Source organism: Camellia sinensis, chromosome 11 (genome assembly GCF_055761805.1).
Source record: "Camellia sinensis isolate YWXY chromosome 11, ASM5576180v1, whole genome shotgun sequence".
In the NCBI taxonomy this organism is placed as follows: Eukaryota; Viridiplantae; Streptophyta; class Magnoliopsida; order Ericales; family Theaceae; genus Camellia; species Camellia sinensis.
Genome location: NC_138971.1, coordinates 42851314 through 42875446, shown reverse-complemented (window position 1 = coordinate 42875446; position 24133 = coordinate 42851314). Strand labels below are relative to the sequence as shown.

The 24133-nt window shown below is 33.9% G+C and overlaps 2 protein-coding genes and 2 long non-coding RNA genes across 15 annotated transcripts; 3 read left to right on the top strand and 1 right to left on the bottom strand.

Annotated features, from left to right (window-relative positions):
- Window positions 1–11582: 11582 nt before the first annotated feature.
- On the top strand, window positions 11583–13514 carry LOC145801919 (uncharacterized). Its single transcript, XM_082893793.1, has one exon. The coding sequence runs from the start codon at window positions 11770–11772 to the stop codon at window positions 13267–13269; it is 1500 nt and encodes a 499-aa protein (XP_082749919.1). The 5' UTR covers window positions 11583–11769; the 3' UTR covers window positions 13270–13514.
- Window positions 11590–13863, top strand: LOC145801922 (uncharacterized). The gene is made up of 2 exons (XR_014343794.1): window positions 11590–11664; window positions 13613–13863. It is a non-coding gene; the product is annotated as an uncharacterized LOC145801922 (long non-coding RNA).
- A 207-nt stretch (window positions 13864–14070) lies between these two features.
- LOC145788733 (nudix hydrolase 26, chloroplastic-like) lies at window positions 14071–18149 on the bottom strand. Of its 12 annotated transcripts, XM_082893799.1 has the most exons (8): window positions 17913–18149; window positions 17628–17828; window positions 17500–17550; window positions 16006–16098; window positions 15703–15797; window positions 15357–15431; window positions 14526–14640; window positions 14071–14427 (listed from the first exon to the last, which is right to left on the bottom strand). In XM_082893799.1, the coding sequence occupies exons 2-8, from the start codon at window positions 17691–17693 to the stop codon at window positions 14362–14364; spliced, it is 561 nt and encodes a 186-aa protein (XP_082749925.1). In that variant the 5' UTR covers window positions 17694–17828; window positions 17913–18149; the 3' UTR covers window positions 14071–14361. The 12 variants fall into 12 exon arrangements, 7 of the variants coding, with proteins under 7 accessions (XP_082749925.1, XP_082749927.1, XP_082749920.1 ...); XR_014343789.1 differs by lacking the exon at window positions 17913–18149 and having other exon boundaries at window positions 14526–14653; window positions 17628–17902; XR_014343788.1 differs by lacking the exon at window positions 17913–18149 and having other exon boundaries at window positions 14526–14620; window positions 17628–17902.
- Window positions 18150–22655: 4506 nt separating this feature from the next.
- LOC145801921 (uncharacterized) lies at window positions 22656–23827 on the top strand. Its single transcript, XR_014343793.1, has 3 exons — window positions 22656–22793; window positions 23143–23229; window positions 23719–23827. It is a non-coding gene; the product is annotated as an uncharacterized LOC145801921 (long non-coding RNA).
- Window positions 23828–24133: the final 306 nt, after the last annotated feature.

The following is a 24133-nucleotide window of genomic DNA, read 5'->3' as shown; positions in this document are numbered from 1 at the left end:
ATATGGCGGCCCTCCAAATCGGAACATAACGGTGGCCTTCCGTTTCAGCTCCTTGTTTTCTGCCTTTAGCACACTTATCTCTGCTCGCGCATCCTTATACATGCGCTGGAGCAGAGCCAGTTGGGCGTTTAACTGCTGCACCTCATTTGTCCTACTCTGCAGCCGGTGCGACAAGTTTGTGACCGCAGTCATGGTTTCCACGCATGACTTCAAAGTATACTGATTGGCCTCAATATCAGTTTGCACCGCCATTTTTTGCTCCACAGACCGCATCGGAAAGTTCAACGGAGCAAAACCAGAGGTGTTTGGTTGAGGTTCACTGGCCACCGCACTGGTTATCTCTCTTGTTGACTCGTTGAGGTCGGGAAAGAGAGTGAGTATACCACGGGACGAAGAGGCCATATTCTGGGTAGCTGAACGGGAAGAAGAGGCCATTGTTCAGATGTTTCAGAATGCAAATATTCAGATATTTCAGAATGAAAATGTTCAGCGGTTTCAGACTGGTTTGCACAGCCTCCGCCTCAACCTTGGTTTAAATAGCCAGGGCCGATCCGCGCATCGCGCGCCACTTGACGCCAGACGACAAAACGGGCGCGCAAGCCAATGTGGTGACGCGCCTCGCCATCATGTCCGGCACATCTTTTTATGACTTGGGCTCGCCTTTTGATGGCACGCCTTTTTATGGATTGGGCACGCCTTTTGATGGCACGCCTTTTGAAAGATTGGGCACGCCTTTTGAGGGTGCGACTTTTTGAGGGTCCGACAAGACTCTGTAAACTGTCCCGACATTGATTCCGGTTAGCTCCTTCATTGGTCCGACAAGACTCTGTAAACTGTCCCGACATTGATTCCGGTTAGTTTCTACAAGGGTCCAACAAGACTCCGTAAACTGTCACAACAACTGTCACAACATTGTCTGCTACAACGGTCCGACATGACCCCATAAACTGTCTTCTACATCAGTCTGCCATAACCATACAGTCTTCTACAACGGTTTGACACGATCATACAGTGTCTCCTATCCATTTTTTATTTTTCAGATTATTTTCTTGTTTTGTTACTCTCTCCAAACTCAAGTTGGTTAGTTCCTATCCCCCTTGAGTTTGCGGGGGGCTGTTAAAACCTACCATCACTTACTCCACCTACTACACCTACCACCACCTACTACCACCTACTACACACCTACCACTACCACCTACTCCACTACATCTCCTATATAAGGAGCCCCTCACCATTTGTAAAAAATAACATATATCAATCAATAATACATCAATTTTAACATCCTTCATACCTGTCCATAGGTTGCAAAACATGTTGCCAAAGATAATATATCAATTCCAATTTTGATGATTAAAATTTAGCCTAAAATTTACAATTTCTATACACCTAACTTGATGTTTTAATTTTAACAGTTAACAAAATTTTAAGCTCAAACAAATAAAAACCATATTCTTCCCATTAAAAAAAATCACACAGCAAAACCACATATTGGTTGATTCTTTCACTCTCTCATCTGAATACTAAGCGCACACACTTTCCAAACTATGCACACTATATTTCCCACTTCTCCATGCTGATACCCCACAGATTGGTACATTTCTTCCCAGTTTCTTCTTTTGCTTGGTCAACCTAAACCAAATCTGTTCAATGCAAACTGTGTCCTAACCAACTTTCTTTAATGGGTCTTATCAAATCCAATCTAATACAACCAACTCAGATCTAACTTGATCTGAAAATACAGATTACAACCTGTCCATTAATGGTATTTAGTACAAGTGATGCTACTGTATAAGACTAAAGAACATAGTTAGCATACCATGATTTGTTAGTATATCAGGGTTTTAAAAAAATACACAAAGCAGATAACCTACGTTCTTTTTTGCTTGAGAACCCTCATGGCTCAAGCTTTGACAGCTTCTTGAGCCGGACCAGGTCGAGTTTTCTTGATCTGTTCCTCATATCTAGCAAGTTCAGCATCGAGTTTTTTGATCTTCTCATCAACTGTTTCACTTCTTTTGTTGATCTGGAATAAATAAATAAATTAACTAAAACATATTTTAGGTCTCTAATGGGATTACAAAAACAGTGAGAAATCAGATCTCCAAGAGACATAAGAGTGACCGAGGAAAAATACCATTCACAAACAGTTAAAGCTATAGATCTTTCATAAGGCCAACCACAAGTTGTACAAAAACTCAAAGGTTACACAAAACAAATAATCATACTCCCTTCCCCATCCCAATTTGTTGTTCCTTTTTGGGGATTACAAGTTTTAAATTTTAAAATAAGGGCTGCTATTTGTCCCCACCTTTTTACTTTGGCCCTCCCACTTCTTTGAACCCCCACCCCCTTAATACCAACCATACCCCTAATCCCAAACCCAAACCCTAGCCCCTAACCCTAATCCCATCCCCACCAACTCCAGCAACCATCGCTCAATCTCCGGTGGCCAACTCCATCAACCACCTCCTCCCGTTAGCTCCTCCTTCTCATTGTTCGATTCTCCTCACTGTCGATCCTCCTCCCCCCCTCATCTCTGGCCATTTTCACCAAACCCTAACCCTAGACCTAGGGTTTTCATAGAGAGTGAGGCGCAGATCAAACGATAGAGAAAGAGAGGCGATGGCGATGGTGATGATGGTGGTGAAGGCGACACGACGACTGGCGATGACGACGTAACGGCTACGGATTGGTTTTGCACTGAGAAGAAGAAAAAGACTGGGTTTGTGATGGGGGTTTGCAATAGTTGCTTTAGGCAGTCTGGGTCGCGATGGGGAGAAGGAGAAAGTGAGGAGCAAGAGGCAATGGGTTGGGCAGTTGTAGTGGTGGTGACTCTTTCTCTATCTCTTAGTAGTGGCGGTGAAGGGCTACGGAGGTGGTGGTGGTCGTGACGGTGCTGCAGGTTGGTGGTGCTGGGAGGCTGCCGGCCAGAGTAGAGTATAGGTGGAGGTGGGCTGGAGGTGGGGGTCAGGTTGGGGATAGGCTTGGGGTTGGGGTTGGCAGGATAGAGATGGGGTTAAAACTAAAATTTGATATTGGGACAAAATTGTAACAAAAAAAATAGAAGAGATAGGGGTCCAAAGGAAAAAGGTAAGGGCATTTAGCAGCCCTCTTTTAAAATATTTTTCCACTAATGCCCCTATCTTTTCAAAATTTTAATATATTTATAGTTACTCAAAAGGAATAGCTTTGAAAAATCAAATGTTTTTTACTTTGACTTTTCAAATGGGACCAATGTTTTGAAAAGCGGTTGCGGTCGTCGCAACGGTTGCGATGGCGGGGCGTAAAAGAATAACATAACAGTTGCAGTAACCGAAACTGTGAATTTTTTAATTTTTCTAACAATTTAAAAAAAATTTACTGATACGCATATTTTGTTTTCAAAATCACATTTGTAAGGGTTTAAAATAGATTTTGATTAATTTTTGTTAATTTTTAAGTATGATCCAATATATTTCATATTTTTAAATCACTATAAAAGGAACTTTTTACATTTTATTTTAATAGTTAATGACTTTAAAAATAATTGATTTCAAATGTCTATAAAATTATTTTTGACCGATACCCTGAACTAACTAAATAAAAAAAATTTACAATTATTAAATGAAATGATTATAAAAAAAATTGCGCCATAAATAAAAAAAGAATTTGAGTTAATGATTTTTTTTTTTTTTAAAAAGACAATATTTTAGACAACAATTTACAGCTAACTAAATAAAATTATTTACTATTAAGTAATAAATGAAATGATTATAAAAATAAAAATTGTGTCATAAGTAAAAATTATTTTTGAGCTACTGATTCTTTTTTAAAGACATTTTTAGACAACACATTATAGTAACAAAATAAAAAATATTTATAATTAAATATTAAATGAAATGATTATAAAAATAAATACAACCACTATTTATATATTTTTTATTTTACATGCCAATGTAATGAAATAAAAATTATAAAATAAAATAAAAAATTCATATAAGGTTTTTTTCTTTAGGTTTGGATTACCTGAGTATTCGTTCTTTTTTGTAAGTTTTTTTTTTTTTTGGGGGGGGGGGGGCATTTACATATAAGTTCTATGTTGTGAACTTATAATCCATTAAGTCCTAGATAAAATTATTTGCTCCTTCAAATCCCATTAATTTTTAATAGACCAATTTATCCTTCCAAGACCTCCTCTATCGCTGTCAAACATCGTTGTTGTCTTCATTCTCTCTCTCTTATACTTTTACACCCACTCCCCAACAAGAAGCCACACTAGCACTGGAATTTCATCATCTCTCTTTCTTGCTGTAACACCAACGATGCCTCTCTCTCTCTCTCTCTGTGAATTTGGATGTAGATCTTGTTTGATCAATGGGAGGAGTCTAGGGTTAAATCGCATACATGTTTGTGATTGGGTATGTGATTGGGTATGTGTTTTCAATTCAGAAGGGTGATAGAGGTTGAACCATCGAGCCCTCTTCGCTACATAATCGGAGTAGCGATCATGATGATCAACGTCGTATTACCCCTCCTTCTCCTTTCCACAGACCCAGTCTCTAGTCTCATCCGTACGGCTCCTCCTCTGCCTCGGTCCCTTCTCTTTCACCTCCAACACTCTCGGTCGCTTCCCCCCCGTCCAATGCATCGTCGGCTCCAGCACCAGCCTTGACCACGTTGACATCGCCGACGCTGCTAACCACTTCTTCCCTGATATGAGTAATTCATTCTCACCGTGTGATTTTCAATGGTTGTGCAAAACTGAGAAATTTCTCACTTTTTTATAGTTTTAAAATTGAAAATATTATCATTTTATGAAGGGGGAAAAAATGATAATATTCTTAGTTTTAACACTAAAAAAAATTGAAAATTTTCTCAATTTTACTGGATATTTTTGCAAACTGAAATCATTCTCAGTTTTAAATTGAGAACATTCTCAGTTTTGGAACTGAGAATGTCTCAGTTCTTACCTACAAACCAAATCTTCAGGCCCATCTCTTTAGTCGATTTAATATGTTCTATTCTGAACCTTGAAACAGATTTCAACTCAAAAAGTCTCAAACACAAATCTGTCAAACGCCGAAATCAATGTATGTATAACAACGAATCAAATCGAGAAATCCTTCAAGATACTTCGAAATTGTATCTTCATCCACTTCCCATAACTAATTTGATTTTGTTTTTAGTAAATAACGCCAATTTTGTTATATATATATATAACTATTTGGATTGAAAGGCAAAAATGTCTTCTTATCTATAAATAGGACTTATTGGTTCAAAAACTTTTAGATAGGACTTAAGCTACTACTAAATATGTAGATAGGACTTTTAGGTAATTAATCATTTTTTTTTTCTTTGGAAAGAAAACTATTCAGAATGGGCCGTTATGGCCGTTACAATACCGCTACGGTCGTTAAGTAACACTAAAACGGCCGTTACACATGTGAATTTCCATCACATAATAGGTAGTGCTTACCACCGCAACCGTTACGTAACACTGCCTTTTAAAACCTCGAATGGGACTATCATTTTGGGACATCCCCCAAAATGGAATAAATAATAAGACCAACAAAATGAAACGGGAGTAACATGAATCCTATGAGTGAATTCCCAAACCGGAAATAATATAAGAAAATACCTACTGGAAAAAGAAAATATAAACTATTATCTTTAATAAATAAAAAATCTCTACACAAAGAGTAAAATAGTTTTGACGTGGATCATGTGCGCGTGGAGATTTTTAATTAAGTTTATGTATAGTCTAATGGGAAAATTACTTGAAAATCTCTTTAGAAATTTGTAGTATATACCATGTAGTCCTTTTTTTATTTTTTATAGACACCGTAGGTCCGGTTCATTTGGAAACATTTTCTATGAGATCCTATTTAATATATTATTGTGTCATGTTAAGACATTTTCGCCCTTATTGATTGTTGGGCTCATTATTTTTAATTTTTCTTTTTTGGGGGGGGAGGGGGGGTTTCGAATGTGTTACATTTTCCAAACGTGGCTAATAAAGCCCTTAGTTTATTTTCCAAACATGGCTAATATAGAACAAATAAAAAAGCCCGTAGTGTACTTTTTCCAAACGTGACCCTTCTAAATGTGGCTGGTGTATTTTCCAAACGTGGCTAATACAGAACAAATAAAAAAGGTCTTAGTGTACTTTTTCCTAACGTGAAACGTGGCTAGTGTATTTTCCAAATGTGGCTTATACAGAACAAATAAAAAAGCACTTAGTATACTTTTTCTAAACGTGACCCTTAGTTTATTTTCCAAATGTGGCTAATATATAACAAATAAAAAAAGCCCTTAGGCCATGTTTGTTTGGGTGGACATGAGCTTGGGATTGGACTAATAGTCCAATAAAATTATTAATCCAATGTTTGGTTAAACAATTGAAGTATGAACTAATTATTTTAAACTTGACTATTAGTTAAGATAGGATACATAATCCAACGGATTTGTAATCCTAAGACTATTAGTCATGGGAATGCTAATCCAGTCCACCCAAACAAACATGGCCTTAGTGTACTTTTTCCAAACGTGGCTAAGACAGTAAACCACATAGGCAAATGTGTCAATTCCCATTCAATGAGACTTCTGTGCTCATTAAAATAAAGTTGAGATTAATCGATGGCTATTATTGAGTATTGAAGGCTATGATCGTTTGTGTTAGGGCTGTGACCCTCTTTTTCATCTCCTCCATTCTTTTCTCTTCTTTTTCTCTAGTGTTCTAAACCAAAGCAAATATAACCGCATCCATTTACTTTGAAGAACCATAGAGAATTATCTTCAATAACAAAGGTTAAAATACAAATCTTCAATAACTAGAACCTGGGATTCTAACAGAGCACATAACTTTGTAATTAAAACAAATGTAGAATCTAAAATCTAGTTTCAAACACAAGCATCCCCATGTCTAAAATTGTTGAATGAATGTACCAAAAAGTGTACTGAGAATCACATACAAACCCTAATTTTGATCAATAATTCTAAATACACACAGAGTCGATATCGAGAAACTGAACAAAATTCTAGTCAAAAGAATAGCGACCCAGTTCAAACAACAACAATTTATACATATATATATATATATATAGAGAGAGAGAGAGAGAAGTGACCCTATCAGAGGCGTCATGAATGGAAGGAGAGGGTTGTTTGTCTTTCGTAACACCGAAGACTCTCTTCATATTTGTTGATTCGAAATTGGGGTTTTGAGTTTTGAGATCTGGACGATTAATCAGAGCAATGCCAAGCGAAGAAGAGTAGTACGTATATAGGGTTTGCAGATATGACCGTTGTGGGAAGGCGGTCCTCACTCAGGGAAGGGAAGGCACCTCCTATTTTTTTTTTTTTTTTTTTTGTCTTTTTTTTTTTTTTTTACAAATTAAAAAAATTATTAATTATTGATGGAAAATATCAACAGTTAAATTTTAAAAACAAATAATTACAAATTAATAAAAAAAATTATAAATATTAATAATTAAATTATAGTGAGATCTCTTAAGATTTCTATTTAATACAAATCACTTCACATTTGAAAAATTACATTATTTTTCCTGAGATTTGTAATCTCATTACAAATTACCCTATGAATTACTAATGTCATACCTTAAAATTTTCTAAATAACCATCTTATACTTTTTTTCTTAACATTTCTTCTTCTTATAATCATAACTACATTTTATAATTTTCCATCATTCATTTATACTTGAACATATTGAGTGATGATATATAAATATAAATTTTATATAGAATTTTCAAGCACAATGATATAATTTAATAGTGACATTTTACTTTAAACAAAGAAAAATGCTAGATGTCCTAAAAGTTCTACCAAATTTTCTATCAAATGTCTCACATGGGTGTGGAACTCACCCCATGTGGGTCTCACACCCATGTGAAACATTTAATTAAAAAAATGGGTGATTCTACTTACACCACTATTTTATCTCTTCATACCCTTCATATGAGTTTTTTTTCCCCCTTAATTTTATCCATGTGTGAAATTACCTTTGAGGACAAAACACTAAATTAAATATATTTTGTTATCTCCTTCCCCCCTTGGTCTTCAATCCCTACTCCTCTTTTTCCTTTCTTAATTTTTCTTTTCTCTTACTCATCTCTTTTCAAAAAGTAAGAATCATAGTATTTTAATTAGTAAAGAAAGTAATGGATGAAGAAACAGTGGTGAAGAACCATAAAAAAAGTGAAATTGTGAGTTTTTTTATTTATTTGGTAGGTTTTTGTTTCGTTTTTCTGGACTGGTGTTCGACTTTTATTCGATGGTTCGAAATCGAACAAAATAAAATAGTCCGGCATCATATTGTTGAACAAAAAATATAAGTTTGGTAACCAATTGCCAAATAAAAGATACATTTCAGGTAATCCCAAACTGACTTTTTTAAAATTTGTTCGGCTTCTCATTATCATGTATTTTTAGTTTCATTTTTTTACCTGGAAGGATTATACTTATACTCTTTGCAACAATGTAGATACTGCAATATTAGTAGACTCTAATCATGAATTCATTACAGACGAGATTTGTTAAGTTTTTTTTATGAATACGATTTTTTCTTATTTTTAATTTGTATTGAGATTTATTAATAATTTGATGTATAAATGTATTTATTATCTTTAGTTTTATAGTAGTTGTGAAGCATTAATTAAATGGGCTTCTGACGTGGAGAAGAAGATTGGATTTGTCATTGTCATAAAGATATCAGATGCAGCAGGTAATAACAGAAAATCAAGATTTACACTTGCTTGTAAAAGAAGTGGTTACTATAGTGATAACAGGAAGATCAAGGCGGAACGATTGAGGTTGACAAATTCTAAAAATTGTGAATGTATGTTTCTATTAAGGGGGAAAAAAATTACCAAGAAGAATTTTGATAATATGTTTGATTGATGGATGCAAACAATGACAGATTTTATGAATACTTTATGAATATTTGTACATTTTATGTTTTTATGAATAATTTTATGGATACTTTTTATGTATGATTTTATGGATGCGTGTTTGATTTATGAATTTTTTTATGAATGCTTCAAGGAAAAAGAAATCTTTTTAAATGTATAGCGACAGGGGCATAGACAACTCTATTGTAGTTTGGTAACATAACATTAGAATAATCTCATTTGTATAACAAGGTATCATTGAACATGTACTTCACAAGTGGCCCAAATTAATTTCTTGTTATCATCTAATTGGACGGCAACATAATGTTAGGGAAAAAATATTGTCCGGTAACATAATAGTAGAGTAATACAAATTAATTAGCGTTGTATTACTGAACAGGCCCACCACAATTAAAAAATCATTGTTTGGAAGAAAGTATCTTTGTAAATGTATAGCAACAAAATGCTAGAGAGATCTATTTTTTCCGGCAGTATAACACCGGAATAATGTAAATTGTTTAGCACCGTATTACTAAAATTAGTGGTGTAAAGAGATGAAATAGTTAATTTAGAGTTAGTTTTGGTAATGTATTGGGGGTGTAATGAGAATTACATTTTTTTTAGTGGTATAATGAGATGGACAGTATAATGATATTAAATAGTGGTGTAAGTAGAATCACCCTAAAAAAATTGATAAAATGCTTGGGGTCTCTAACAATACTCTAAAACAAAACACCCATAAACATAATTTATATGTAAAACAATATCACTATTATAATATTTTTATGATATTTTTTATATAAATTTTTATATATAAATATAGTTTTTTACTTTTATTTCTACCATTATATCTAGATTAGATTAATTTAATCTACATATATTTAAAAAGTTTAAAATTTGTACAAAAAAATTTTTTAAAAAAAATTATTGAATACAACAAAATAAGATAATATATTAATTTTTTTGTATTTTGTATTTTTTATTTTTTGTATTTGGTGAATTTAAAAAAATATAAAATATTATATTTCTTAAGTATATTCAGATTAGATGTATCTAAAAAAATATAAAAAATTACTTAAAATATTAAAACAAATTCAGTAAAAATTAAAAAATACAAAAAATAAAAAGACTCATTTTTTGTGTGAGTTAAACCAAAGTAGATGATTGTTATTTCCCTTGAAATGACATGAATAAAATATTTATATTATTTTATTATTTTATATGTATAAAAGTTAAGGAACAAATATGTTATTTTAATCTGACAAGGAATAAGTGTAATTTTTTAAATATGAGAGGAGATCTATATTAAACAAAAACTTTAAGGGGTTGTCCGTATAATTTATGTTAATAATTAATATTATAATTTTTTTATGAATATAAAAAAAATTTAAAATTTCACCAGAGTGTAATTATCTCATTACTAATTAAGTCTATTGCGGAAGACAATGCATTTTGACATGACAATAACCTTATGTTTTTTTGGAAATATGTCATTATAATTTTTCATCTTTTTTGTTTGTTTGTTTGTTTGTTTGTTTATGCAACATTATGTCAAATGATTGCGTTATTTTGAATTTTCAAAAATAAAATAATGAAGTAAATTCAATGATAAATAACATTTTTTTATAAACCAAATGAGTAAATTATATTTTTCAATTCAAATTGTATTTTTAATCTGTATTATTTCAATTTAAATAATCTAATCCTACACTTTACATCTAATTTCAGTGTGCTCATTCTACATTCACCACCGACCTCAAGTAATTGACACGCATTGTAAAAATAAAAATAAAAACTACAAAAGTTAGGGTTTTGTATAATTTATTTATAAAAAAAAAGTAAATTGTAAATATACTTTTTGAAATTTATTTAAAATATGGATTATTTTGTGTGGTTTTTAAAATTATAAATACTCATTGTCAGAATTTTTTATTTAATAGAATTACTAAAAAAATAAAATTTTTAACTATTTTTCTATACAATAATAAAATTATGTCAATTATTAATTAAAATATATTTATGAGATCATTATAAAAAGTTGATTGGTTAATAAACGGAGTTATTTGTTATACAATTAGAAACTTTAAAAGGAAAGTATATAATTCCGAGAACTAAACTGGTATTATAAACAAATATCCGATATATATATATATAATTTACTTAAAAAATATATTTTTTAAGAATTAAAATAATATGAATTTTTTATTTTATTCTTCGTTTAAATTTATTAATTATGATCATTAATATTTTTAAAAACAAGTCACAGAGTAATTTTGTAAATATACTAATATTTTAAAGTATAATAATTATATTAAAATATATGTTTTTTAAATGGGACTAATATTTTGAGAGAGATGAAATAAAAATAAAGGGTGTGTTTGGTTTGGTTCTGGGAGATAAATTTTTAAAAAAAATCTGGAAGAAAGAGTTTAAAATTTTTTTTGGTTTGTTTAGTTATATATTTTGGAAATAATTTTGGAGTATGGGAGTTTGAGAAGATTTGATATTTTGTTATAGTTGAGTAAATGCGTGTAAGAAAAAAGTGATTGAGAAAGAGAGATGAGAGAAAAAAAAATGATTAATTAATGTATAGAAAAGAAAAAGTGAATTTAAATTTTCTTTTTTTTTTAAATTTTCAATCAAATAAAATTTTGAATTTTTTTTCAAAAACTATATTTTGAGTTAAACCAAACAAGACCGAAATATATTTCCTTAGCGCAGGTCAATGGTTTAGTTCCAAGGGTTTCTGCTTGTCCCTGTCGTCCAGCTACAAAGTCCCAGGTTTTGGTACTCTCTCCCTCTCTCATATTCTACTCTTTACTTACCAAATTGTTAGAATTTTCTCTTTCTGTATTGAATCTGTAATTTCTTTACTCCCCCATTCTTATGGATTCCCAAGAAAATCAAGAACCCCATCACTCACCACAACCCACTCAAACTCGCCCCTTGTTCTTCAAATTCAGTTGCTTCGATTTATTGTCAATACTAGTTCTACTTCTAGCAATCTTATTCAGTTTCACCTACACAGACTACTACAAGATTCAATTTCTGAATGCAACTCTCTCACCAGAGTCTTCCCATTTTCATAAGCTTCTAGGGTTTCTTCACTCAAACCCGACAACCAAACAAAACCCACAACCAAACCCTATTTCCAAACCCCCTTATTGTGTGCTATGGATGGCCCCTTTTCTTTCAGGTGGTGGGTATAGCTCAGAAGCTTGGTCTTATATCTTAGCTTTACATGAAAACAAGAAAAGCCCTAGCTTTAGAATGAGTATTCATCAACATGGTGATCTTGAAATTCTTGAGTTTTGGGAGGGTTTGCCTCAGGAGATGAAAAAATTGGCTCTTGAGCTTTACCAAACAGAATGTGAAATGGATGATAATACCATTGTGATATGTCATAGTGAGCCTGGTGCTTGGTACCCTCCTCTGTTTCAGACACTCCCATGCCCACCAACTGGTTATGAAAATTACAGATTCATAATTGGTAGGACTATGTTTGAGACTGATAGGTTGAATCCTGAGCACGTAAGGCGGTGTAATCAAATGGATTCTGTTTGGGTTCCTACTGAATTCCATGTGTCTACATTCATACAAAGTGGGGTTGATTCGTCGAAGGTTGTGAAAATTGTTCAACCTGTTGATGTGAATTTCTTTGATCCTGTCAAGTATAAGCCATTAGACCTTGCCTCTATAGGGACTCTAGCTTTGGGCTCAACTCCATTGAATTCAAATCCCGATAACAAGTTTGTTTTCTTGAGCATTTTCAAGTGGGAATATAGGAAGGGTTGGGATGTGTTGTTGCAGGCATACTTAAAAGAATTCTCTAACGTCGATGGGGTTGCTTTGTATTTGTTAACAAATCCATATCACTCCGATAGAGATTTTTGCAACAAGATTGTGGAGTTTGTTGAGGGTTCTGATTTAGTAAAACCGGTTGATGGGTGGGCTCCGATTTACGTGATCGATGCCCACATACCTCACGTTGATCTCCCAAGACTATACAACGCAGCTGATGCATTTGTTCTTCCATCAAGAGGGGAAGGATGGGGCCGGCCTATTGTGGAGGCCATGGCAATGTCGTTGCCAGTGATCACAACGAATTGGTCTGGTCCCACTGAGTACATAACGGAGGAAAATAGCTATCCCTTGTCGGTGGATGTTCTGAGTGAAGTATCTGAAGGACCGTTCAGAGGGCATAAATGGGCTGAGCCTTCTGTTGATAAGCTTCAAGTTCTGATAAGGCATGTGATGAGTGATCGTGAAGAAGCTAAGGCTAGAGGAAGGAGAGCGAGGGAAGACATGATCAGTAGATTCTCTCCTGAGATTGTTGCTGAGATTGTTACTGATCGTATACATCATATACTTAACAAAACGGCTTGAGATATTGACTTGAATTATGTCCATTACTGGGATTTTATGGCCAATATCGCTCATGTTGCTCGAACTTGATTTGTTCAGTGATTGAACTTCTATCTTGTTAATAGCTTTCTTGCAACTTCATGGAAGATTGTAAAGGAAAGATGCTAATGGGATTTTGGAAATGCATGGATGTTTTGTTCATATGTATTTTAAATTGTAGAACAACTAATGTTTTGAAGAAGCAATGCAAGTTGAAATTTGTGGGATATTTTGCGGAAATTAAGATTGAGATTTTAAATATTTGAGTCAAGATCAAAATTATCAAAATCTTTTTGTGGAAAGAACTCATCATGATTTGCATTAGGTTGTGATCTTGAAGAAGACTGGATTTCATCCTCTCAAGGGGCTGATGATGGTATCCAAAGCTGCTTTTGAATATCATACTCGAAAAACATGGTAAATTGGATCACAATATGCGGGGTATGTAAAGATCAATTTTATTGGTAAGTAGATTTTTTTTTTTTTTTTTTATTGTTTTCTAATTTCAATGTAGAGTAGGATAACATTCTGCAGTAAAATTTGATTACAATGGTAAATAACATTCAATTTCAGTAATCAGTAGCACTGCAAAAATCACCTCTTGTTTTGAGAAAAGCATCAGTTTTTTTATCTAATCTTACACATTATCAATCAGTGGCTGAATTTTCTCTTTATCTGAATCTAATGGAAGGTCGATTTGGTTATAGTACCTAAAATCCACCGCTTACGTTGCTTGGAAAAATCGTCTCTATAACACACAAAAGCAAGGAACAAATGCCCTGCTTGAGTCATAAAAATGATTAAAACATTCATTTCAGCAGGATTGAGACTCCCCAATACACTACAATATCTTGATTTCAAGCGATCTCATTGAAAAAAAAAAAAAAAAAAAAAAAATCTTTTTGTCGGAACCACATCAAAACTACCATTACTGTGGAAACATCTTTAAAAAAAGAAAAAGACAGAAAAAAAATTGCTTAATTGGTTGGGGTGAAGACTTTGAGTACACCAATCGCACAACTGTATACCCATGCCATGCCTTTTTTCAAGTTGTCTCAATCGGAACAAATCATTTTATTGACGATGCGGGGAAAAAGCTGTCAAAACTTCTCTGTAAACAGGCTTCTTGAAGTCCACTGCCTGCACAGAAAAATGCAGAAAATATGTAAAATAATGAAATGGCAAGACAACCAGTTTCAAACCATTATAGCAAAATGAGGTTAAGGAATTGCACCCACATGGTCAACTACTTGTTCCGGTGACATCCACGACCACGCTCCAAACTCCGCCTTCTCAGTCCCATCACCCAAAAGGTTGATTTCGTCATCCTTTCCTGTGAATTTAAATAGGAACCTGCATTTATACACTGATTTTTCATGAAATATAGTGATTACAGATGGCATGATGAATTAGAACATCCAAAGCTTGAATCATATGCGCACGTGTGAGTTAAAGACACAATGTATACGGGAATGTAAAAGTGTAGCCTAACATAATAGGTGCATTCTTGCTCTAGACCGTTATGTAGATGATCAGAGATTGAGACTTATCCCATTCTAGCAATCCAATCAGGCATTCATTACAATTGTCTTTAGAAGAAATGCAAGCAAGTTCATGAATCAAGTAACTACCCAAACGAGTTAAAAGTTACTAAAAGAGTCCAAATGAAATCTGTCAGGGTTCAATCCAACTTCAGCAGAAATAAGAGCCCTGGGTCGTAATTTCATTAGTTTAGTTTCTAGATAGACAATGTAAAAATCACCCCGGCAGTAAGCTGGAATAAAATAGTTTTGACGAATTGACTGGAGGAATAAAATGGAAAAACTAATTTAGTTGATATAGCCTTGTTCACCTAGGGCCTTGACACAAACCAGGCAAGAAGTAGACCCATGCATCATTGAAGGGCAAGTCACAAGTTGAATACTTGGGAGCATTAGTCACCCATGGACTGTTCTAAATGTATGAAGTAACCATGTCAAGCACTTAAAAAGTGGCTGAGGGTAAGGGATGTGTCCGCTATATTTAGTTGGAAATTCATCAAACAAGTATATTTTGTAATTTGAGCTCACCATAAAATTATAAATAAAGCTCCTATATTATGCACGAAATTCTCTAGTGCACCTCGCGAACACCACCATTTTAACCTAGAAAATAAAAAAGTATATTAAAATATTTGAATACTTTGCTGTGTCCCCATGGCCTTGGATGTGCGAATTAGATAAATCAGACACTTAGAGACATACCTGCTGAGCCGCATCACCCATCATGCATACTTGAGTCCATTTAACATAGGTCAATGTTAATTATGAATTAATTTGATCTGCACTTGATTATCCTAAATTTTGTTCATTTCCCCTGCCAAAAGAAACCTACAATGCAGCTTCACACCTATTTCAAATGTATAAAGATGCTCACCACTTTTGTGCTTGACCCTTCCAGTCTGAGCCCCATTGTCGGTTAAGTTTTTCCCGGACTTTTGGTGGGAAATCATATGTCAACCAATATGGTACCTGCATCAAGGATCAAAATTTTGTTTCGGTATATTGTTTTAATTAGCTTGGAAAAGAAACATTTTCAAATCATAAGAGAAATGACAAAAGAATTCGAAATATGAAAATGTCTACAAATGCAAGAAGACTCAAATCTCAAGTCCAAAAGACTAACAAACCAACGCCAAAAAAGTTATAATGCTTAAGGAGTCAAATCTCAAGTCCAAACCTCTGCAAGAACTTCAGCTGAAGTAATTCCTGTTTCTTCTCTTAATTCCCTGATAGCTGCATCTCTTGGATCTTCATTTTCATCAATACCACCCTGTTCACCACACAATATTTTTCCATCTCATATGCATGGAAACCAAGCTTTCCAAGTAAGGAATACTCGTATAAGATTATAAGAAATCAGAACACAATTGCACTCTATTAGATGCATTGAAGTTTTAACAATTTATGCAAGTTTTGACATCACAACTACAACTCTAGACTACACACTAATTGTCCATTAAACATATCATAATGCTTTTCACCTGTTCAAGCTTTAAAATATTGACACACACATACCGAGAGAGAGAGAGACTAGCCTCCATAAATAATCACAACTTTGGGAATTCAAGAATGTTAGCTATGGTGCACTCTAATCTATCACAATCTGCCACTAAAGTATGGAGGGAGGGGGTAACGATAACAATCTAAACTGTTCAAAAACAACCAACCAAGAAAGTTCCAAAACCCACGATAATTATGAAAGAAATGAACGGAGAAGAAAAATAAAATAAAAACAATCTAGTCAATCTAAATTGTTATAAAAATGGCCCACTAGCATTACTAAGTTCCAAAACCCAAAAGAGTTGTTGCAACTGTTTCCAATTCTGAAACCAACATAAAATACACTCACCTAGAGTTCAGATAAAAAAATTAAAAAATAAAAACTGATTATTTAGTAGATTAGCACACGAATATGGAATGCAAAAATCAAACCACAGACCTATTGTAAAATCTAGTGCAACCTAATTTTTAGAACTCCCGAATTCTATGTTTAATGCTATAAGCAATACATATATCTATACTATTATAAAAAGTGTGCAACCAATTTGGTATGAACACCTTTATCATGTTTTTTTCTCATTCTTAAATTGTCCCTAGGTAACTGTGGATTTCAAATTTTATAACTTTTTTAAGTTTTTAAAAGCACACCTGCACGCCTTGTCGTACATATATATATATATATATATATTTGATGATGAGAAAATCCTTAAGCCAAGGCTAGCCCTTTGGCCACCAAGTCTTTCCTAAAGGGAGGTTTGAATTCCACTCTTAGGAGGGGAACGATGCAAGTTCAACACCCACCACGTGCTAATTTAACAACTAATCACTGAATTTCACCAATCAAAACAATAAAAAAGAAAGAAACCCATTAAGCCAAGGCCATTTTGGACCCAAGATAAACCCGGATACTTACAAATACCCACAAGCCACAAGTATCAGGTAAGCACACAGCCCAGACCATGAAACTTTCTCACAAATTTTTCTTTCCAAAATTGCACATTTTTTAAAACCCAAAAACAAAAGAAAAAAGAAAAAAAAAAGAAGAAAAAACCTTTTAAGATCAAACTGCTTCAACCATATATATGGATGTATATACACAAAATTCCAATGTAAAAATCGAAAAAGAAAACCAGACCCTGATCATCAATTAGCATTTTCAATTCAGGGTTACCTGTGGCATTTGCCAGGAGTCAGGTATATCGAGCCTCGAAGCAGCAAAAATCTTCACAACACAAACACAAGCATTTAGAGAAAGAATGAGAAACTAATTCTGGAGAGAGAATAGCACGAATTTGTGACCTTCTTGGAAGGATTGATGATACAAATGCCGACGTTTCTTCTGTAACCTTCGGGAGGGGCTTCCATGGATGAGGATGACGAGAAATACGAAGCAGTTGAGCGATTACAAAGATGATTGAGACGGAGGAGTGGTAGGGTCGTGAATATGTTGGATTTGAGAGGGTAATTTGGGGATGAGGATAGAGTAGGGTTAGAGAGTACCTGCAATGGAGGACGAGAGACTGGGAAATTAAAGAGGATGATGAATCTACATAAAGCCATAAAACAAACGTAGATACTTCCTACCTGTTCTACGAACTCTCTCCGTTTCTTTTTTTTTTTTGCAATTTACATTATTAGGTTAAAAAAAATCTAGTTGCACATAGATCGAGCATATATCAGAACATAAAAATTTATGTATCCGGATGATCAGTCAGGCGATTGGTTAATTCTAACTGTTATGAGATCTTTCAATCGTTGGACCAGTCGTTCAGGTGAACAGTTTCTTTGCATAGTATTACTATTAAGTTAAATTTTAGTCAGATGATTGGCCAGGTCCAACTATTATGATATCTGTCAATCGTTCGACCAACTATCCAATTAAACAGTTTCTGTATTTAGTTCTCTGTATAGTATTGCTATTAAGTTAAATTTTACTTTCTTTTTTTCCTTTTTCTTTTTTTGAAAGTTTTTATTATTGAACAATAACCACTTAATTTTACTTGCTCCATCAAAATTTCTTCAGGAAAATAAAGTAAGGCATCGCATAAGCTATAATGGCTTGTACTACAGTTTTTATCAATATTTCTTGCCCCGCATGTGACAACAATTTCAACTTCCAACCTTGTAACTTGGCTAGCACTTGCTCAATGATGAAATCATATGCCTCTGCTTTTAACCTCCCCCAAAAGGATGGAAGACCCCAGATATTTCGCATCATCAGGAGTTTCTCTAAATCCAAAAATAGAACGAATGCTTCCTCAGAGTAAGAGAGGGACATTGGGAGAGAATTGCACACTAGACTTGTCGGAATTTACCATTTGACTAGATGCCAAGCAACAAGAACTCAACAAGACGACTCTACTAACAGCAAATGAGACAAAGTAAGACAATGCCTGGTAATTTTGAGGCCCAAAATATGTCTTTCATGACGGCTTTGATTGACCAAACTTGACATAAAATTCGCAACTAAGATAAAGAGGTACGGAGAAAGAGGATCTCCCTGACGCAACCCTTTAGATGGTTTAAAAGTACCCCTTTTTTCGCCATTGACAAAGATTGAGAAATTGATAGTGGTGATACATTTCGAAACCCATTGAATCCATTTCGGATAGAAGCCCATTCTACGCATTAGCTCAAATAAAAAGTCTCGCTCAACACAGTCATAGGCTTTATTAAAATCCAGCTTGATAGCCATGAAACCATCTCTTTTTTTTTTTTTTTTTTTTCTTTTGTTTTAGGAAATGAAAGGCCTTATGTGCAACAATAGAATTATCCTGAATCATTCTCTCAAGAACGAAGGCAGATTGGTTGGGAGAAATTAAGGGTTTCAAAATTTGTTTCAACTGATTATCAAGAAGCTTTGTGAAAATCTTAACCATGAAGTTACATAAGCTAATGGGCCTAAATTGAAAGAGCTTAATAGGATGACTCACTTTAGGAATTAGCATTAGATTTATGTGATTTAGTTATTTGAGAATGTAGCCACCAATGAAGAAACTACGCACCACCTTGCACACTTGGAGGCCAACCTCAGCCCAATACTTCTGGTATAAGCGCCCTGGAAATCTAACGCATTACTAGAAAAATAATTTTTTACGTCTATTTTTTTGCGACTGATTATTTGACTGTCGCAAAAAATATTATTTGCAACGGCAAATCAGCCAAAACAAAAACTTGTGAACCCACTCAGCCTAAGCAAAAACTTGCAAGCCCATTATTGGGAACCCACTCAGCCCAATTTATATTTTCCTTTTTTCTTAAACTCTCATTTCCCCCAAATTTGATTGTGTAAAATTTGCCTTGCACCCTCATTTTCCCCAAATCTAATTTCGCTCGATCGTGTCTGAGTAACCAAGTTCATTATTAGATCAAGTGCCCTCTCTCGATTTCGCTCTATAGATCACCATGATCATCTAAATAAGAGATCTCCAACGGTATCTCTCTCTCTCTCTCTCTCTCTCTCTCCTTCTCTCTCATCTCAGTGAGTCTCTTCGAATCATTCATTCGTATTTCAACTTATTCATCTCTCTACTTCGATCACTTGAACTCACTGTAATTTGTATTCAACTTCTTCATCTAAACTCACTGTAATTCGATCACTTTTTAGTCAATCAATTGATTTTTCCACCAGGTAATCTGATTCTGGAAACAGGCTTTGGTTTGAATCAATCCTTCCTCATCTGTTATTAATTTGAGACAAATGAATCAAGAAATGAATATCAGAGAGCATTCACATTATCTTTGGTTTGTTATATCTCAGAGAGGATGACACTATTAATCAAGAAATTATTCAGCTGAAGAAGGGAATTCACCAACAAGTTAGCGTGTAACACTTGCATCAAAGAATATCTCCGTTTTCTCAACTATATTTTATAGTATTTTTCAAGCAAAGTTCGTTAGTCTAAACAAAATTGTTGTAACCTTGGTTGAACATTTTTCTCCTTATATATCTATCTGTCTCACTTGTAGCATTAACATGCTCTGTTCTTAATATATTTTACAATATGCTCCTTAGACTATAAGATCTGTAGAGGACTTCTAGTGCCACATAATATGCATTTCCAACAATATCATTTAGTCTTTCATCTGCATAAACAGTCATAAAAAAAGAAACGTCTTATGAATTCAATGCTAAACTTTGTTGATATTAACTATTCTTTATAGCATCATATATCACAACTTTTGTTTTTCAATGTTCGGTCTAATGAAAATATAACCATTGCATATCTATAACAAATATCTACCCAGTGACACAAGTCCATGGGAACACTTCTAACAAATAACATGGAAGTTTGCATAAAAAAAGAAGAAGATAAGTTGATCTAAAACCCCATGTGGCATGAACCCATTTTAATGGATTAATTACCTTCTAAACTACAAAACCCCAAATGCAGCCTCAAAACTCCTATCCTTAGTGCTATTTAACAAACCAAGCTGTTTGTTAAAGGATTGAACTCAGCTTGTAAGAGGCTTGCTTAGGCCTTTTCACTCGATCAAATGAGCCAAGCTTGACCTAAATTCTACTGATTTTATAATTGAGATAAACTGTTACTATCCTAATCCTAGTCCAATTAGGCACACATACAAAACATGCATTTTATTAAGAATTAGGCTTAGGAATAGTTCATAAACAAGCTAGATAGGCTTAGGAACAGTTCATAAACAAGCCAGATAATTGTAAAAGACACTCATTTAATTGAATTGCTAGCTCATTTAATCACATAAACTGGCTAAACAAGGCAACCGTGACACGAGAAATATCAAACTCAACTTGATTAGGAACTTGATTAGGCCAGTGAATGTTAGGCAAAATAACTTTATTATAAAGCAGTACTGGATGGAAATAAAACACTGACACTACATAAATCCCCCATTTCCCCTTAAATCCATTTAATTTCAAATACATACCTAAATAATTTACAACATCTTATATTAGTATTATTATATTATACAATATGCAATATATAAAAATCATTAAGAAGTGTCCAAGTACCCGTGCTTGTACCCAAATTTTGTATATATGTTCTAAGACTTAGGGTTTAAATAGGCCGAACAATTGGACAAGCACCTGCACGCGAAACTCATACCCGAGTCTATGTAACCAATATGTAATGAGGTTAAAATTACATTAGTGTAGGAGTGATAACTGAGAATTCTTACGAATATCTATTAAGATAATGAACAAACTTAGGATGAACTGTGTCTATTACCTAGTCTGATGAAATTAGAAAGGCCAAAATCAATAAGCTTCATATTAGCATCTTCGTTTCTAGAGGAGAAAAGGAAATTATGTAATGCAAGCAATTAGAAAGGCATTAATTACATAAAAATATATCGACAATGGGGAATGTTTACTAAATACAACAGAAAATAAGTTTTTTTACTTGGAAAGCTATAAATAAATAAATAAAATTATGTGTCCTAATAATGCAAAATACAAAGATGTCAAGTTCAAGAAACAATAACCTCGGGCTTTAAGTCATGATGCACAACACCTTGAAGATGGAAAAATGCAACAACACTTAAAATTTGCCCAATAATGAGTTTTGCATCCTCTACTGTGTATAAGGAAAAGTATATAATAAGTTCAAATCAGACCTACCAAGAATAAAATAATTATCAAAACAATGTTCCTTATTGCCTTGACAATATTCTGTTGAGTAATTCTCCACCTTCACACAATCTGATAACCAAACAAAAGCTTTGTCAGACCCCCAAAAAAATATCCAAGAATGAAGTCAAAAAATTGATGTGAAACTCTAAATAAAAACTTTTGAGCACTAGCTCATAGACAAACATCAACATAACTAAAGGTAGCAAGTAATTCCAATATTTTCAGGAAGAGTGAAACAGACATCTATCAATAATAAATCATTGATTATTAATGGAATACATGGAAGAAGAGAATAAAGAAAAGGAATATCCTAAAAGGTTTGAGGTAATACTCAATATTTGAACATCTTTCTTGCGTCGGTCTTTTAAGCTTTTCATGATAAACTTCAAATTTAAAAATTGTTTGTTCAAATCTTCTTGAGATGAATACATTATTGTCATTGCGCAGGGAACTTGATAAAGTTGCGATGGATAGACTTGTGGAGTTGGCTTTCAAAAAGCTTTTGGTAATTATTTCATTTCTTTTCCAATCTTCTATTTGCTCATTCTTGAAGTGATATTGTTTGGCAATATACTTTATAGTGGATGGTTGCTACTACATATTTTAGTAGCAGGGGAAGCATAATGCAGAAATGATGTAAATGATCTCCTACAATTTGTTTTGTTAGAGTTTGTTTGCAACTTTGTATGCGACTTTGTAGGACATCATGGAAAGATCATAAAAGCAAGACAAAGTCCAAGTATTGGGTTCCATTCAAGAATGGTCCGAACATTGCTTCTAGATTACCTAGTAACATAGTGCCAACCCAGTGGAGGAAACTTGTGCAATATTGGACAAGTAAAGAAGTACAGGTATAAGTATTCTTTGTAAAATTTTAATTAATGTTTTAATGATAGGTAACTAATGTTTGATAGTCTAACCAATGTCATAAGCGATTGCTAAGAAGAATTCTTCTAATCGGGGTTTTCGTGGGCCTCCACATACGATCGGAAGGACATCTTTCTCAGATATTCATTTTAATTTATTGATTTTGTAGTTGCACCTAAAGCATCATTTGAGACTGCATTTGGTGCTGCAGCTGCAGCCACACCTAGTGCATTTGGTGTGACACTTGTGGCTGCAGCTGGGCTGCATCTAGTGTTGCACTTGTGACTTATTATGTTGTGAAGACTTGAGCTCCTAACTTGAAAAAAATTGCAGATGACATATAAAGGAGAGTGGATAGATAAGATGAGTCTCTGGAAGAGGGCACACAACCTGAATGATCCCAATGTGGTGGCACTTGTGGTATGCCTATGGTTTAAAAGTTTTTACACATATTTTTCTTTTAACCAAACATTGTCCTTATATTTTCAAAATGTAAGAAGAATACAATGTGCATCTTTGGAAAGTTCCTAAGGAGCAACATACGATTGAGTATAGTGATAAAATTTACCATAAAATCGTTGGGAAGGATGGACATGAGTATTGCAAGACCTATGGGAGAGGAGTGCCCTAAAGTGCAGTGTATACGCGAGGCAGCGGCCCATCCCAATCATCAGCAGCCCCTTCATTTATTGATGAGATCACACAACGTGTGACACAAGACATTGAGTCTAGGTTCACTACAACGACCAAGAACCTGACAGCACGTGTTTTGTTCTTAGAGTCATAGGGTGTAGCTGGGAGAACGAGCTTGAGAGATGTGCAATACTTACAAATTGACGAATTTTACGTTTTATCAATTTGTATATATATATATGGAAATTATTAACATATTATATTAATATATTGTAGGTGTTAGATGCATCTAGTGGGCAACAAGCTTCCAAAGAAAATGAATAGGTATGCCATTATTCGAATAAACATTAAGTAGTCCATAATCTAATTTGGAATTGGTTGTTGCTAATAACTTCAAACTTTGAACAGCAACTTTTGCATCTTTGAGAATATGATGGTGCTCTAGGACTTTTCTCAAGTTGCATGATATGAGAGATCATGTAAATAAATCTGAGGTTATCGATTCTTTTTTTTTTTTTTTTTCAAACAATGAGCGTCTTGATTCTATTCTTGATGTTGTGAGGAAGGAGGCTAAGAATTGTGATTTCTTGTAAGGTATTTTTAAGTTCTCACATGGTTTTTTTTTTTTTTTTTAGTACTAAATTTACCTTCCCATTATTTCTAAGATGATTTTGGCTTCTAAAACTAATGC